This window comes from Myodes glareolus, chromosome 11, assembly GCF_982192425.1.
Source record: "Myodes glareolus chromosome 11, mMyoGla1.1, whole genome shotgun sequence".
Lineage (NCBI taxonomy): Eukaryota > Metazoa > Chordata > Mammalia > Rodentia > Cricetidae > Myodes > Myodes glareolus.
The window spans coordinates 45,577,366-45,590,808 of record NC_142036.1 but is presented as its reverse complement, the minus strand read 5'-3'; the positions used below and the strand labels follow the sequence as shown (position 1 = coordinate 45,590,808).

The 13,443-nt window shown below is 50.4% G+C and overlaps 1 protein-coding gene across 1 annotated transcript in view; it reads left to right on the top strand.

Annotated features, from left to right (window-relative positions):
* Plekhd1 (pleckstrin homology and coiled-coil domain containing D1) overlaps positions 1 to 13,443 on the top strand; it is a 29,635-nt gene that overhangs the window by 1,584 nt on the left and 14,608 nt on the right. The window contains exons 2-6 of the mRNA XM_087911695.1: positions 8,871 to 8,964; positions 9,326 to 9,415; positions 9,593 to 9,669; positions 10,367 to 10,458; positions 11,364 to 11,416. Of these exons, the coding sequence (XP_087767821.1) occupies positions 8,871 to 8,964; positions 9,326 to 9,415; positions 9,593 to 9,669; positions 10,367 to 10,458; positions 11,364 to 11,416 (406 nt within the window). The remainder of the gene's footprint in view (positions 1 to 8,870; positions 8,965 to 9,325; positions 9,416 to 9,592; positions 9,670 to 10,366; positions 10,459 to 11,363; positions 11,417 to 13,443) is intronic.

Here is a 13,443-nt window from a genome sequence, read left to right as displayed (position 1 = left end):
ACTGCAGCCACTGAGGGCCAGGAGCATCCAGTCTCTGCCTCACCACTTGTGTGAGGTCTGTGAGCTTGAACACTTGGGGTGGGGGAGCTATTGTGCAGAATGTCCTGAGCTACCTCGGGCAGCTACCTCGGGCAGTCTTCTCTCTCCACTGGGCCTGACTTTTTGTCCTTGTTTAAGATTTTTCCCGCCAGGCATTTTCACCTGGTGGCTTCCATTGTGTGGTAGGTGCCTGGGATCCCTTGGCTGGGTCTCCTGGTTCTCTTTTCCCCTGTAAGTATGGGGGACCTGGCTACTGCATACACAGTTGATTTGGGGCTGATAAGTGTCAGAAAACCTCTTAGCTAAAATCATGGTTGTAGAGGCTGGGGCACTTGGGGTTGGGGCCCTGATAAACTCCATCTGCTGTCCCCACAGTCACCCAAAACAAACCAGTCTAAGTCAAAACAATAAGTCCCAGTGCCAAGTCAAGCTCTGTACCCTTTGAAAGACACTGCTAACCTCTCACCTTCCTTGCTCCGGAGCTGTCACCATGCAAAGACTCTCCCTGCTCTGCCGCTCAGAAAACAGTTAGCATCTTACCTGCCAGCTCTAGACCTCAGTTCGTGTTCCCCTCTCTGGGAGAATACCTCCCCATCCTCCACCCCAACACACATGATTTCCCCTTGAGGCAGCAACAGCCGTGGAAAGTCAGAGTCTAGAATCAGGCCCTGTGCCCAGCCCAGCCGCCTTCTCTTGCTTCCTAGTAGGGCCTCCGGGCTCCAGTTTCCCATCTGTGAAGTGCAGTCTCTGGACCGCAGCTAATTAGTGGCCCCAGGAAGGCTTGGGACAGGGCAGCCAACACCCACCGCTGCAGAGCCTTGCCATTAGGGAGATCGATGCCCGAGTGGGCAGCCGAGGGGAAGAGCCTGGAAAGGCTCGGGGCTGCGTAAATAACCAACCATTAGGCAGGATGGAACTGGCTGTGGCTGGCTGCGTTCTATAAAACCTCTCCTCCTCAGGCTTAGGGGGAAGCGTCCGTATCCCCCCACCTCTACCCCCACCTTGCCCACACTGCAATGGGAAGATGCCTTCCTCGTTAGTTTACTTTCCTCTGGACAGAGAGAGGAAGGGAATGGAAGAGTTCATTAGCAGAGAAAGGAGGGGTTCAAGAGGGGTCTAGAGAACAAATGACCACAGTCCCCTCCATTCTCTGGGGGAGCAGAAATGCAGATGCTGAGACCTAGGTGCTCTGAACAGGAGGAGGGAACCGTCTTGACTTCAGTCAGGGTCAGCAAGGGGTTCATGGGACACCCTTCTGAGACCACTGTCGAGGATCAGCCTCGACAAAAAATACTTCTTACCAGGGTAGGGGTGTGAGAATTGAAGAAATATAAAATAAGGAATATGAAGACACATAAAAACAATAAGACAGAAAACACAGAAAGTATCAGGAGGGCATTCCAGTGACCGAAATCCTGAAATTCACCTGTGTTTATTTTTCCACAGATTTATACCATACCCAACATAAGCTGGGGGAGAAGGCAACAAAAGACTATTAACATGATACAAAAGGTCGACTCACACACTCAATGGCCTTATCACGCTGAGACATCAAATCATTAGCATTCTGTAGACTAGGTAGCTAAGGTCTCTAAGTCACTGAAGACCACCTTTCCCTAGGTGATCTCATAGTTACAATAGAAGGACCAGAAATACATTTTCATACATATCCTGACCACCTGTCAGGATGGTATTGAGCTATCTTAATTTCAAAAGAATCAGTCACCTCCTGCATTAGGACACAACTCTGCTTGTCAAATCTCTGAACTCTGACCGACAGACAAGGTGGAAATGGGCCTGCAGTTTTCGGCCTCCACAGACCACCATGGTGCCTCCTGTACTTGGCTCGCCCTCTCCTTGCTGGGAAACCAGACCTTGGGTAGTAGGTTCCTGCTGCCCTCTTGGGAGCGAGAGAACTTTGGCTCCAAGACGAAAACTCCTACAGAAGTCTAAGTCCTGTATCTTGTCACCACTAATCCCCAGGAGGTGTTGAACTCAAATGTCCTGCTGTCAGGTGTTGGATACTCTAGGTGGAACTTGGCTGGTTCCTCAGCCTCCCCATCTGCAGCCCAGCCATCTCCACTGTCGCCTACCTCTAATCACATGGTCTTGTGAGCAGAGCAAACTACACTTAAAGGAAAGTTTGGAGACATGGAAGCTGAGGGACATCACGGAAGGGCAAGGGCCTTCAGATGGGTTCTTTGCTCTGTTTTCTGAAGCCTATTTTATTTGACACTTTATTTTCCAGTTTTGTGTGTTGACTTTAGATTTTATTTATTTTTTAAAATTTACATCTGTTTGTGCATGCCTGCTTGTATGTATGTATACAGTGTATAGGTAATGCCACTTTCTTGACCTGACTCATGCATGCTACTGAGCCCCTCCCTCCTCTGCGCTCACCATCACACCTCCTTTCTGCCCTACATAATGTCCCCAACTTCAAATTTCTCTCACGTGGTCTACATCCCCAAAACAAAGCTCAGGGAACTAAGAACACCAGACTGACTGTTGCTGCTGCTTCTATTTCTTCCTCCTCTTCTTCTTGAGATTTCACTTACTTGTATCATGTGTGTGTGTGTATGTTCTGCCTGCGTGTCTATCTGTATATCTTGTGTATACTGTGCCACAGAGGGAATTGGATCTTCTGGAACTGGAGTTACAGATGGTTGTGAGCTGACATGTAGGTGCTGGGAATCGAACCCAGGTCCTCTGGGAAAGTAGACAGTACCCCTAACCACTGAGTCATCTCTCCAGCTCCGGGTTGGTCCTTCTTTAACAAGGCCTGTCTGATATACATGGCATGTGTGCTCTGAACATTTTTCTCTGCCTCCACTGGCTCTCTCAGGAGACCAGTGTTAACCACTGAGCTCTGGCTGGGCCCTTAGACTCAGAGCACAGGGTAGAGGGAAGGGAAGCCACGCTCTGAAAATCCATCATGTTAGATGACACCTGTGTGTCATCCTGTCACTCAGACTAACATCCTGGCCGTGGTGTCATGGGACTTAGGTCATCCTGCTCCTGTCTGACTATTCAGTGTGCTCTGCCAATTTTTATCTTTTAATAACTGGTTCACCCCTTTGCCCAGATGTGACCTCCTCAGGGCCACCTCTCTTCATCCTAAAACCACAAATTGACGTCCCAAGACATGTTTGCTATCTGTGCAGGGTGTGGGGGCTGCCCGCTCTCAGCCCCTGTTTACAGACCCATCCTCTCTCTTTCCCCTCCCCCTGTACCCTGGCCACCCCTTTGGCACTTATCTGCGTATAGCACCAGACATATTTTGGTAACCTTGAGCACACTGTTCTCCACAGAGACCCTTCTATGTCTAGAGAACATCACTTCCTCTCCTACCTCCTCCAACTTCTTAAGACATTTTTCAAAACCCTCACCCGTTGTGACCTCTCAGACCTCGGTCAAACCCTAAGCCATTCATGCCCTGGGAGGTCATACTTCTGCTTTTCACACAAACCTCCCTTGTTGCTCCATGTCCTGGTCCTTTGTAATCTCTGTGTATTCTCCAGGTGCGGTGTAACTTTGCCACGCACCCTGCTATGTTACAACGTCACGCTAATGCACCCTGGTGCTCCGCAGGGTCACGGCATCTGGCATTCTCCTGGCACTTTCTGCATTGCTGTGCATTCCCATGGCCTGACAGTGTCACCCTGTAGTCTAGCACTTAATTCTGTTAGCTTCCCCGTTTGCCCACTGTGTGATCTTGTAACATGAGGGTTGGCTTGTCGGGGTTTCTGTCCCACCCGGTACCCCACAACCAGCATACCCCAAAGAAAATCACTCACAAGACTCCATAAGATTATAAACTGATTGGCCCTTAGCTCTGGCTACTTATTAGCTCTTATAACATATATTACCCCATTATCCTTATCTATGTTAGCCACACGGCTCAGTACCTTTTTCAGCTGGGCAGGTTACATGCTGTCTCTTCGGTGGTCTGCACAGGAATGGCGGAGGGAGCTTCCTCCTCTCTAGCCTTCTCCTATTCTCATTGCCCCACCTCTACTTCCTGTCTGGTTGACCTGCCTATACTTCCTGCCTGACCAATCAGTGTTTTATTAAAATACATGATTGACAGAATACAGACAATTCTCCCACACCATGATCTGGGGCATATTCCTCAATTTCTCTGCATTCCAGTTTCATCACCGACCTTGAATAAGTAGTAAATGAATTACTATACAACCTGTGGTTGCTCAAACAGGGCCTGGTGCCAAGAAGGAGCTTGATAAACATGAACCGTTTTAAAATTCTTTCTTTACACATGCTCTCTCCTGCATTCAACTCTTGAGCTCCTTGGGGGCAGGGATTCATCGGGTTGTCAGGGTCCAGCACAGTACCTGCTTAGGCGAGGCAACTGGCACCATAACAGGTCTCTGACCTGAGCCAAGTGGGCACTGCAGCCGTTCTGCAGTGATCGACTCAAGGGAGCCAACAGCAAGTAGTGGTGGTGGGGAGTACTGGCAGCACAGGGCACAGGCAGCCGAGAACTTGAGCTTTGTCAACAGAGCTCTGAGTTTACCACCTACCAGCGGCTCGGTCTCACTGCGGTTCAGTTTCCTTCAGTTTCCTTCAGTTTCCTTACCAGTGTACTAGGAAACAAAAATCCCACCCATCACTAGAGACATTTAAATAAGATAATGTCAATACAGTTTGTGCAGCGAAGGGCGTACCTTGCTGACTTCTAAATTCTTCCATCTGGAGGTGGAAATAGCAGGGTAGGGGCTGAGGGTTTGGCTCGTTTGGTAGATTGCTTGTGTAGCATGCATGAAGCCCTGGGCTCCTTTCTCAGCTCTCCATAAACCAGGCACAGCGCTCAGGAGGTGGAGGCAGAAAGATCAGAGGTTCAAGGTCAGCATCAGCTATACGGTGATTCTGAGACCAGCCTGACCATCTGAGACACAATAATAAAATAATAATGATAGTAGCGTTCATAAAGCCTCTAGAGAGAGGAGGCAGCCAGGACTGACATGAAACCTTTACCGCGCACAGGCTCCAGTCTTCCCGTAACCCAGAAGAGCTAAAAGCAAAAGCTGACGGTAAAGCTTCTCCAAGGACAGATGTTGGCCCTGGAGGTGGGGAAGCTTCAGACAAGAGGGGGACATGGCTCTGACATGTGTTTGGAAAGCAAGAAGCCAGCCAGTTGGACTGCAGCCATGTTCTCTTCGGTAGCTGCTGTGTGAGCCCGAATGGGAAGAGAGGCAGCGTGGCTGTGCAGACGCTGAACCTAAGGAATAGCAGTAATCAGAGTACTAATGAACTTTGCTTGTGTGTCTGCTATGAGCTAAGCCTCTCTGTGATGAGGCTCATTTCCCTCCCTCCCAGGCAGGGAGGCTTTAATCATCATTCTCAAGCTCCACACGGGACCTGAGGCCTAGAAGACTAGATCCTTGCCCCACCACTGCTGGTAACTGATGGGTTTCCCGCCTTGCCTACTGCAATTTGGTTTCCTATGTCTCTCTCCTAGGTGTGTGTCCTGAGCCAGGACAGCAGCTCCACGAGCCATTTAGGGGGTGGGAGGAAGGCGCGATGGTCCTGGGTTTCAATCCTTCTTCTGCAGTCATAGGGCTTTGTGTGTTACTTCACATCTAAACCCTTCTTTCCTCACCTGTGAACGGGGAGTGAAAGCCCTCACCTCCAGCATTGTTCCGAGAGGCAGGCTCTCAGCCTCACAGAAGCTCATACGTAGAAATTACGTATTCGCTGTGACCAGCCCTTACACTGGCTGTCCAGCTCTGCTGGGCCCCAAAGGGGCTGCCCCAGCCTCGCATCCTGAACGAGGGTGTCGAGAACAGGGTGACTTTGAAGGAAGGTACGAGAAGAGGAACGCCTCTCTAGACTTACAAGGGTCTCAACTGCTGAGAAGAAGCCAAAGGACATCAACCAGAGTGGCCACCACCACGGCAATTTGATAAACAAAGATCTTATGGGTCTTGTCAGATGAGCCATGGTGGGTAGGAGCTTGCCCTCGGCCTCTAGGTCTGTGCCAGGTGTGGGTCATGTGGCAGTCCATGTTGACTCTCAGCCTGCTGAAGTGTGGCTGCCGTGGAGCAAAGGCTGCCTTTCTGTGCTAGCATTAGGAAGGGAGTAACCTCTGGGGACAGCCTGTGTATCAGGAAGATCCTGGGAACTCTACATGCCTCGATCCACTCTACATACCTCTCGCCTCCAGTGATGTGTGGCGATAGCTTCTTAGCAGATCCCCTGTTTGTGCCAGGACAGTCTGTTTCCCATGCAGTAGCCAGGGCTAGCCTTTTACAATGTAAGTCAGGCCGTGTCACTCCTGCTGGAACCCCCTCCCCCCGTGGTCATTTTACTCTGAGAGAAAGCCAATCTCTACCAGGGAGTTTCAGGTCCTTGTGCCACCTCTCCGCTCCGTGTCTGCACTAGGAAGCACAGGGCACCTGCCTGGGAGGGTAACTGTGGGCGTTATATGTACTAACAGAAGAAACCTAATGGAGTTGGGTAGTCTAGATATAGGGATTGTAGTCTTGCTTCCTCTGCTCCAGCCTTCTGATTCCTTTTATAACCAAGTACAGCTCAGCTCGGGACCTTGATACCTATGGACCCTGTGTCTGAGGTGTCTGCTTCTCTTTGGAGATTACCTTCTTTGATTCTTCTTGACATAGGGGCTCTCTGTGCAGCTCAGGCTGATCTCAGACTTGTAGTCCTTGGATCTCAGCGTCTCACACGCTGGGATTAGGGTCATGTAACACTAGTGAGCCTCATGTGGCCGAGGCTGGCTTTGAACTCACTACGTAGCGGAGGCTGACTTCGAGCTCCTTATTCTCTTGTTTCTCCTTCCGTTTGAGGTTAGTGGTGTGTACTACAATGCTAGTGTACGTGGTACTGGAGATTGCTTTGTGAATGCTAGGCAAACAACCATTATACCTCCAGCCCAGGTTCCTCTTTTATAAAGCCGCAGTTCCATTAGATCATGGTCCTGCCTAATTATTAGTTCGCTGAACCATAGTTACCGCCTAAAAATCCTGTGTGCAGATATAGAATCCTGCAGATAAGGAGTCAACATATACAGGGGTTCATGTTGCACTATTGTGGGAGTGGGGAGGCAATTCTATTCTGCTTGCCTGCATTTCCTACAGAGGGACCTCACCAGGCCATGCATCATTCCATCCCACCTTGGGTCCTTCACACATGGGCTAGGTCATGACTCCAGTCTCATTCAGTCCCTACTTCCATCCCAGAATGTAGGTGTCCTCACTTCTCTTCTGTAGAGACGGAGGGTCAGGGAGCTGAGTGCCTTTATCCAAACTCCCCATCCCCAAGCTGGAAAATGGGAGGTCTAAGCTCTTACATACGCTGTAACTTTCTTTTGGAACCATTGGAGGATATCTGTCTTTCTCATGGGACTTATATGCCATGGTCCTACCCTCCAGGAACCCAGTGGCCCCCTCTGGATAAAGAAGCACTCAGATGTGCCAGTGAGTACTCGGTGCCAAGTGCAGGAACCCAAACACGGTGTCTGCCAGGGCCGCGTTTGTTCTGTGGCTACTGGATGTTTGGGTTGGCACAACACAGAAAATGGGATGAAGTCACACTGCTCTGCAGTCTCAGCAGATGGGGGGATTGCTCAAGTTTATGATTTCAAGACCAGCCTGAGCAACACGGCGAGACCTCCATCTCAAAAGGGGGCGGGAGAACAAAATTGTGAACTCATAAGGAAGTACAAAGTTGAGCTTAAGTTCCCTCGGGAAAGGGGTTGCTGCAGCCATTCAGGTTGCCCCTCCACTCTGCCCCAAAGCGCTGTGGTCACAGAAAAGATCATGGGGAGGGTGGAGCCTGAAGGGGTCCTCTGACTTCTTGATGCCACCAGCATCTTCTCAAGCTCCTCACCAGAAGTGGATGGTTTAATAACAAGCTCTTGGGGTGGTTCTGCAGTCTTTGATGTTCATAGTACAAATACTCCTGCTGTGGCCTATATTGTCGCCAGTGTCATGTCGCTGAATGCTAAGCAGCTAAGAGAGTCACACTGTTGACCACTGTGGGTCTATCCTAGCAGGTTCCAATGTGTCGCTGCTCTGAACTTTCCCCTGTGTATGCATCCAGGAGTGCACAGTGCACACACACACACACACACACACACACACACACACACACAGGTGCATATCTCACAACTCAGGATCCCTCCAGATCCATTTCAGGTCACATCGGAGCAGTGACCCTGGAGGAAGGAGAACTCTGGCGTCTTTAAACCTTGGGAGCTTTGTAACCTAATTGGGGCTCCCCCTTGGAGCACACTTGGTTTCCTAAAGCTTCCACTGATAGTTCTGTAAGGGTCCCCAAGGCAGGTCAAAGAATCTTCCTGTTGGCACGGAGGATTTGCTTTCCTGGTACCCAGAAAGTACCATGGCCACTTTGATTCCAAGTTAAACTTGAGTCCCAGAAAGAGGGTGTGAGCAATCGGGGACAAAAGAGAATGCAGGGATGACCTTGGGGTATCAGGGCTGCAGACCTCAGCAGTTGATACCCGATTCCATTTGATTACCACCAAAACACCCATCTAGAACCATGTGTCTCATCCTCCATCCACACCTAGACAGGCGCTCCCACGTGACTGGAGTACTGGGTAGTCCAGAGGGTAAAGAGACCCGAGGAGAAAGACAACAGGTTCCTCCTGAGCTGAAGGAAGCCAGCCATGAACCTCCCTCCTTCACTGCCTATACAGAAGGTCATCCGAGGCTCCTCTGAGTCATGTGCAGTGTGAACTAGGGTCCCCATGGGCTCCCTTGTGAGTCTAGGACCCCCAAGGGTGTTCTTGACCCACAAGATCTCACCATTTTCTCATTCCTCTCCCCTAGGTTTTTTATCATCAAAGAAAGCTTTCTGCTTTACTACTCTGAGAGTGAAAGAAAGAGCTTTGAAACCAATAAATACTTCAATATACATCCTAAGGTAAGGAGGCTCCTTTCCAGGGCCACAGCGAGCGAGGGCCCACTGGGGACATTTGGGGATGATAGGGAATTATCTCTTGTGTGATTGGGTAGAATGTGGAGGACAAATCCTCTCAGGACTTAAGACACGCCTTCTAGCTTCTGCGCTGGGTCCCCTCCCCCAACACACACATGTATACACACTTCCTGAATCACAGAGACAGCCCTAGCTCCCTTCCTTCTGGGAGTCAGTTCTAGCCTTGGTATCATAACCCTGGGATGTGGTCCTTAGCAAAGCTTTTGGCTTTCTCCAGTAGCTCCTGGGACTCTTAAGTGATGTGAGCTGGGTGGGGTGGGAGCTGCCTGTTCTGATTCTTCCTCAGGGTGTCATCCCACTGGGAGGCTGCCTAGTGGAGGCCAGAGAAGAGCCCAGCATGCCCTATGCCATGAAGATCTCACATCAGGACTTCCATGTGAGTAGGGACCTTCCCCTAGCCCAGGGTCCATAGGACAAAGCAGCTTTGTCTTGATCCCCTGGAAACAGCCTTGAGAGGGCTGTCAGGGCCCAGGCCTGTTGGGGGTCAAGGAAAGAGAAGAGATCTCTATCCTTGGGAGTGGCTACCTCTCACTCTGGCTCCTCTTCCTGGCAGGGGAATGTCTTGTTGGCTGCTGAGTCTGAGTTTGAGCAGACACAATGGCTGGAGATGCTGCAGGAGTCTGGGAAGGTGTAAGTGTCTGAGTGTCTGCTAGCAGGGTCTCTGAGGGGCAGGATGAGAGCCAACAGGGCCGGCGAGGCTGGCCCTACCCAACCGCCTCTTTGTTGGGTCCTGAGACAGGGCTGTGGGAGCTGGCTAAGGTGTATGGGAAGAACTGTAGATTGTCTCTGAGGGTGCCCTAAGTGGTGAGGTCGGGTAGGCATCTGCACTGACAGGTGGCAGATGTGGACAACCATTAGTCTCCAATTCTCAGGCGTTAATCAATCGTTGCTCCTCATACTCAGCACCTCAGTAGGTCCACCTTGCCTGCCCACCTTAACGCTAGCAAGGACCAGAGATGGTGTTTACAAATCACAGGACCCACGTGACCAACACAGCCCATGCCCGTTCAAGCCAGTTCATCTTCTAACCCAAACAATAACACCGAGTACCCAGCTTTGAATCAGGCGGTGGACATGCAGTGGCGTAGAAGGCTGCCAGAGAAACAATCCCTTCCCTCCTCTGTGAGCGCTCTTGGCTCTGTCCTTGTGGCCCATTTTGCAACCTCAGCCTCCAGTTACTGTAACTGATCAATGTTGGTGGCGTGCCCAGAGCTCTAGGTGCCAGACTGAGCCGGGATTCTGCAGGGCAGAAGAGAGGCCTTCTCCCTGGGCCTTCCTTCTGGTTTAACTGTTTGTATTTCTCCTCTTCTGTCCTCTCTCCCATCAGGACCTGGAAAAATGCCCAGTTAGGAGAAGCTATGATCAAAAGCCTGGAGGCACAGGGGCTACAGCTGGCTAAGGAGAAGCAGGAATATTTAGGTTGGTTACCGGGGTGAACTGGAATTGGGAACCTGGGTGACAGACAGAGAGGGACTTGGTGGAGTGGTACAGGAGATCTCTCTGGGGCTTGGGAGGGAGCTTGGCACCTAGAGCACATTTTTGACCAGGAAGCTAGAGGCAGGAGAGACTCGTAACCAAGAACTCGGCTTTAGACCCAGCCCTGTCACTTACCTTTCTGTTGTGTGGATCTGTAGGTCACTCAGTCTCTATAAACCTCAATTTCCTCCTCCTTAAAGAAGAGATCAAAATGGTGCCTCGTATCAGACATGGGGTACAGAGCAATTTAAAGGGAAAATCCTTGGATGGGTGAACGTGTCAGGCCTTCGGTTGAAGGACCTAAAAGTGAAAAAAACATTATCCTGCCTGAGCCCCAAGTCCTGTGCCTATCCTCTCTCCAAAGTTACTTTAAACCTAACTGCAGGGATCCAGCCCCCATGCTCTGCCTGCTCAATGACCCCGCCCCCCAGGTTGGGCGAGATGATGCGCATGGGTTGAGCCTCTTCCTGGGAGCCGGCTGAGACATCCAGGGCCCGGCTTCTCACTGCCTGCTTAAGTACCCCTCTCTTCCCTGGAATGTGCCCTCTCTGCTAACTAGGCATTAGTGCCAGCAGGAGGAGACCGCAGAGACCACAGGCTTTGAAAACCCACCTGAGCCTCCATGGTCAAGTCTTCTGTGGATCTATGGGTGCACAGAACAGGGAAGATGACCTGAAAGGCAGCTCGGGCCAGTGGGACAGCTTCCGCTCAGCAGAGCAGGACCCCACCTCTGGCTAGGAGTGCAGACCTCTTCCCGGAGAGATGGCATAGGTGACAGAGGCCCCCTAAAGCACCTGTAATACAGGACCCCTGGGCTGTTTTCAGTGAGTGTGTGCTTGCTTTGACAGACAAGCTGATGGAGGAGACAGAAGAACTGTGCCTTCAGAGGGAGCAGAGGGAGGTAAGCACATAGCATGACTGCGCAGGAAGACTCAGCTCCCCCTCATGGCTGCTATTAGGGCAGTATTTCTAATCCAGTGGGTCACAACCCCTTGGGCAGGGGTGTCAAATAACTCTTTCACAGGGGTCACCGAAGATCATCCAAAAACCACGGATATTTACAGTGTGGTTCATAACATTAACAAAACTACAGTTATGAAATAGCAATGAAAATAATATGGTTGGGGGTCCCCATGTGGGGAACAGTAATTAAGGGTCTCGGCATTAGGAAGGTTGAGAACCACTGCACTAGGGGATGGTACTGGTGGTGGTAGTGGTCGTGGGGTACTAGGAGGCATCCAGAGACTTGTCTGAGAGACCTCAGATTGGATGAAGCAGTGAGGCCACCAGAGGACAGTCTCTTCATCTTGCTCCAGCATCTTGGTGGGAAGCAACATTTCTCCCGTGAAAAGAATGAGTGAGCGACAAAGCTGTCTAAATACTTCATAAGCGGCTTTACCGGTATCCATAGGAGGTTGTGATGGCCTCAGTTTTGGGATGGGGGCTTCTGGTACATAAGAGTGATGGGTCTGAGAACATCAGAGATCCCTTCATCCTGTTGGCATCAGCAGTACAAGCCCTGTGGAGGCTCACACAGATTTAAAGCAGCCTGAAGGCCAAGCGGACTCTTGTCTCATTTGATCCATTTGTTCTGTTCCCACACCTGAAGGGCAGGGCATGTGGTAAGTAAGCTGAGAGAAACCTGGAGTCAGCCTCCTGGGGTTGTATGTACCCTTAGTCCTTCTAACTTGATGGTCCCTGATAAGTTACTTAACCTCTCTGAATGTCAATATTCTCATCCAAAAACCTGAGAAAAATAATGAAAACCATCCTTTTAGGGATGTCATAAAGATGAAGCAAGATGTTACATTGAAAGCATTTGGCACACTGTGTGCGTGGTACATGCTCAGTGAGTAGCTGTTTCTCTCAGCTCATGTGATGCTCATGTTATTATCAATTACGGGCCACTCCTGCATGGGTGAAGCCTGGCCTGGCAGAGTAGTGCTCACAGGAGCCTTCACGGCAGAGACTGACCCAATCCCCTGCCTCAGCCTTGTCCCTTTCCACTGTCCTCTTTCAGGTCAGCCACAGGACTAAGGCCATCAGCTGTAGCTCAGTGCCTGACTGACTCAGCTCAGGAGTTCAGCTCCTTCCCCCCCCCCCAAGGGACTCTCAAACACACCCTGACATCAGAAGCACAAGTCTCCTTTAGACCCCAAACCCTCAGGTCCTGTCACGGCACCCGGTTTGAGAGGAGAGCACGGCAACCATGGAAAGAACAAGACTAAGCCAACTTGACTCTGGCAGCTTTACATTACGGCTTAACTTCAAGCCACTAGGACTCCACTTGCATTTTTTCTCCCCAGATTTTACATCCTGTGCCCATTTAGCCTTCCAAATAGACTTTAGAGTCTTTTCGTTGATTACAAATAAAAGAAAAAAAACAAGGTTTAAAGTTTTAATTTGGAGAAGAAAATGGGATTAAGTGTCTTTAAAAAGTATTTTATGGCTGGGCAATGGTGGTGCACGCCTTTAATCCCAGCACTTGGGAGGCAGAGACAGGGGGATCTCTGTGAGTTCTAGGTCAGCCTGGTCTACAAAACAAATTCCAGGACAGCCAGGACTGTTTCACGAGAAACCTTGTTTCAACCCCCGCAAAAAGGATTTTATGTGTGTGGGTGTTTTGCCTGCTTGCATGTCAGTACACCACATGTGTGCCTGGTGTGCAGGAAGAGCAAACGAGGGAGTAGGGCCCTGAGTTAGTCTCACCATAGTGAGTTTGAACGCTAAGGTTTGCATACTTTCATCTGGATTCCATTAGTTTGGGCTTTTTCTCCATAGCATCCTGTGCATTTAAAGTGAGACTTTGGTATACTGTCAGAAACTTTAAGGACAGGTGACTTGGGAGACCCAGCAAGGGATGGAGTGGGAGACCCAGCCCCCGATGGGGAGAGGAGACTTAGCCAACAGAGGTTGAATCTGGGGCAG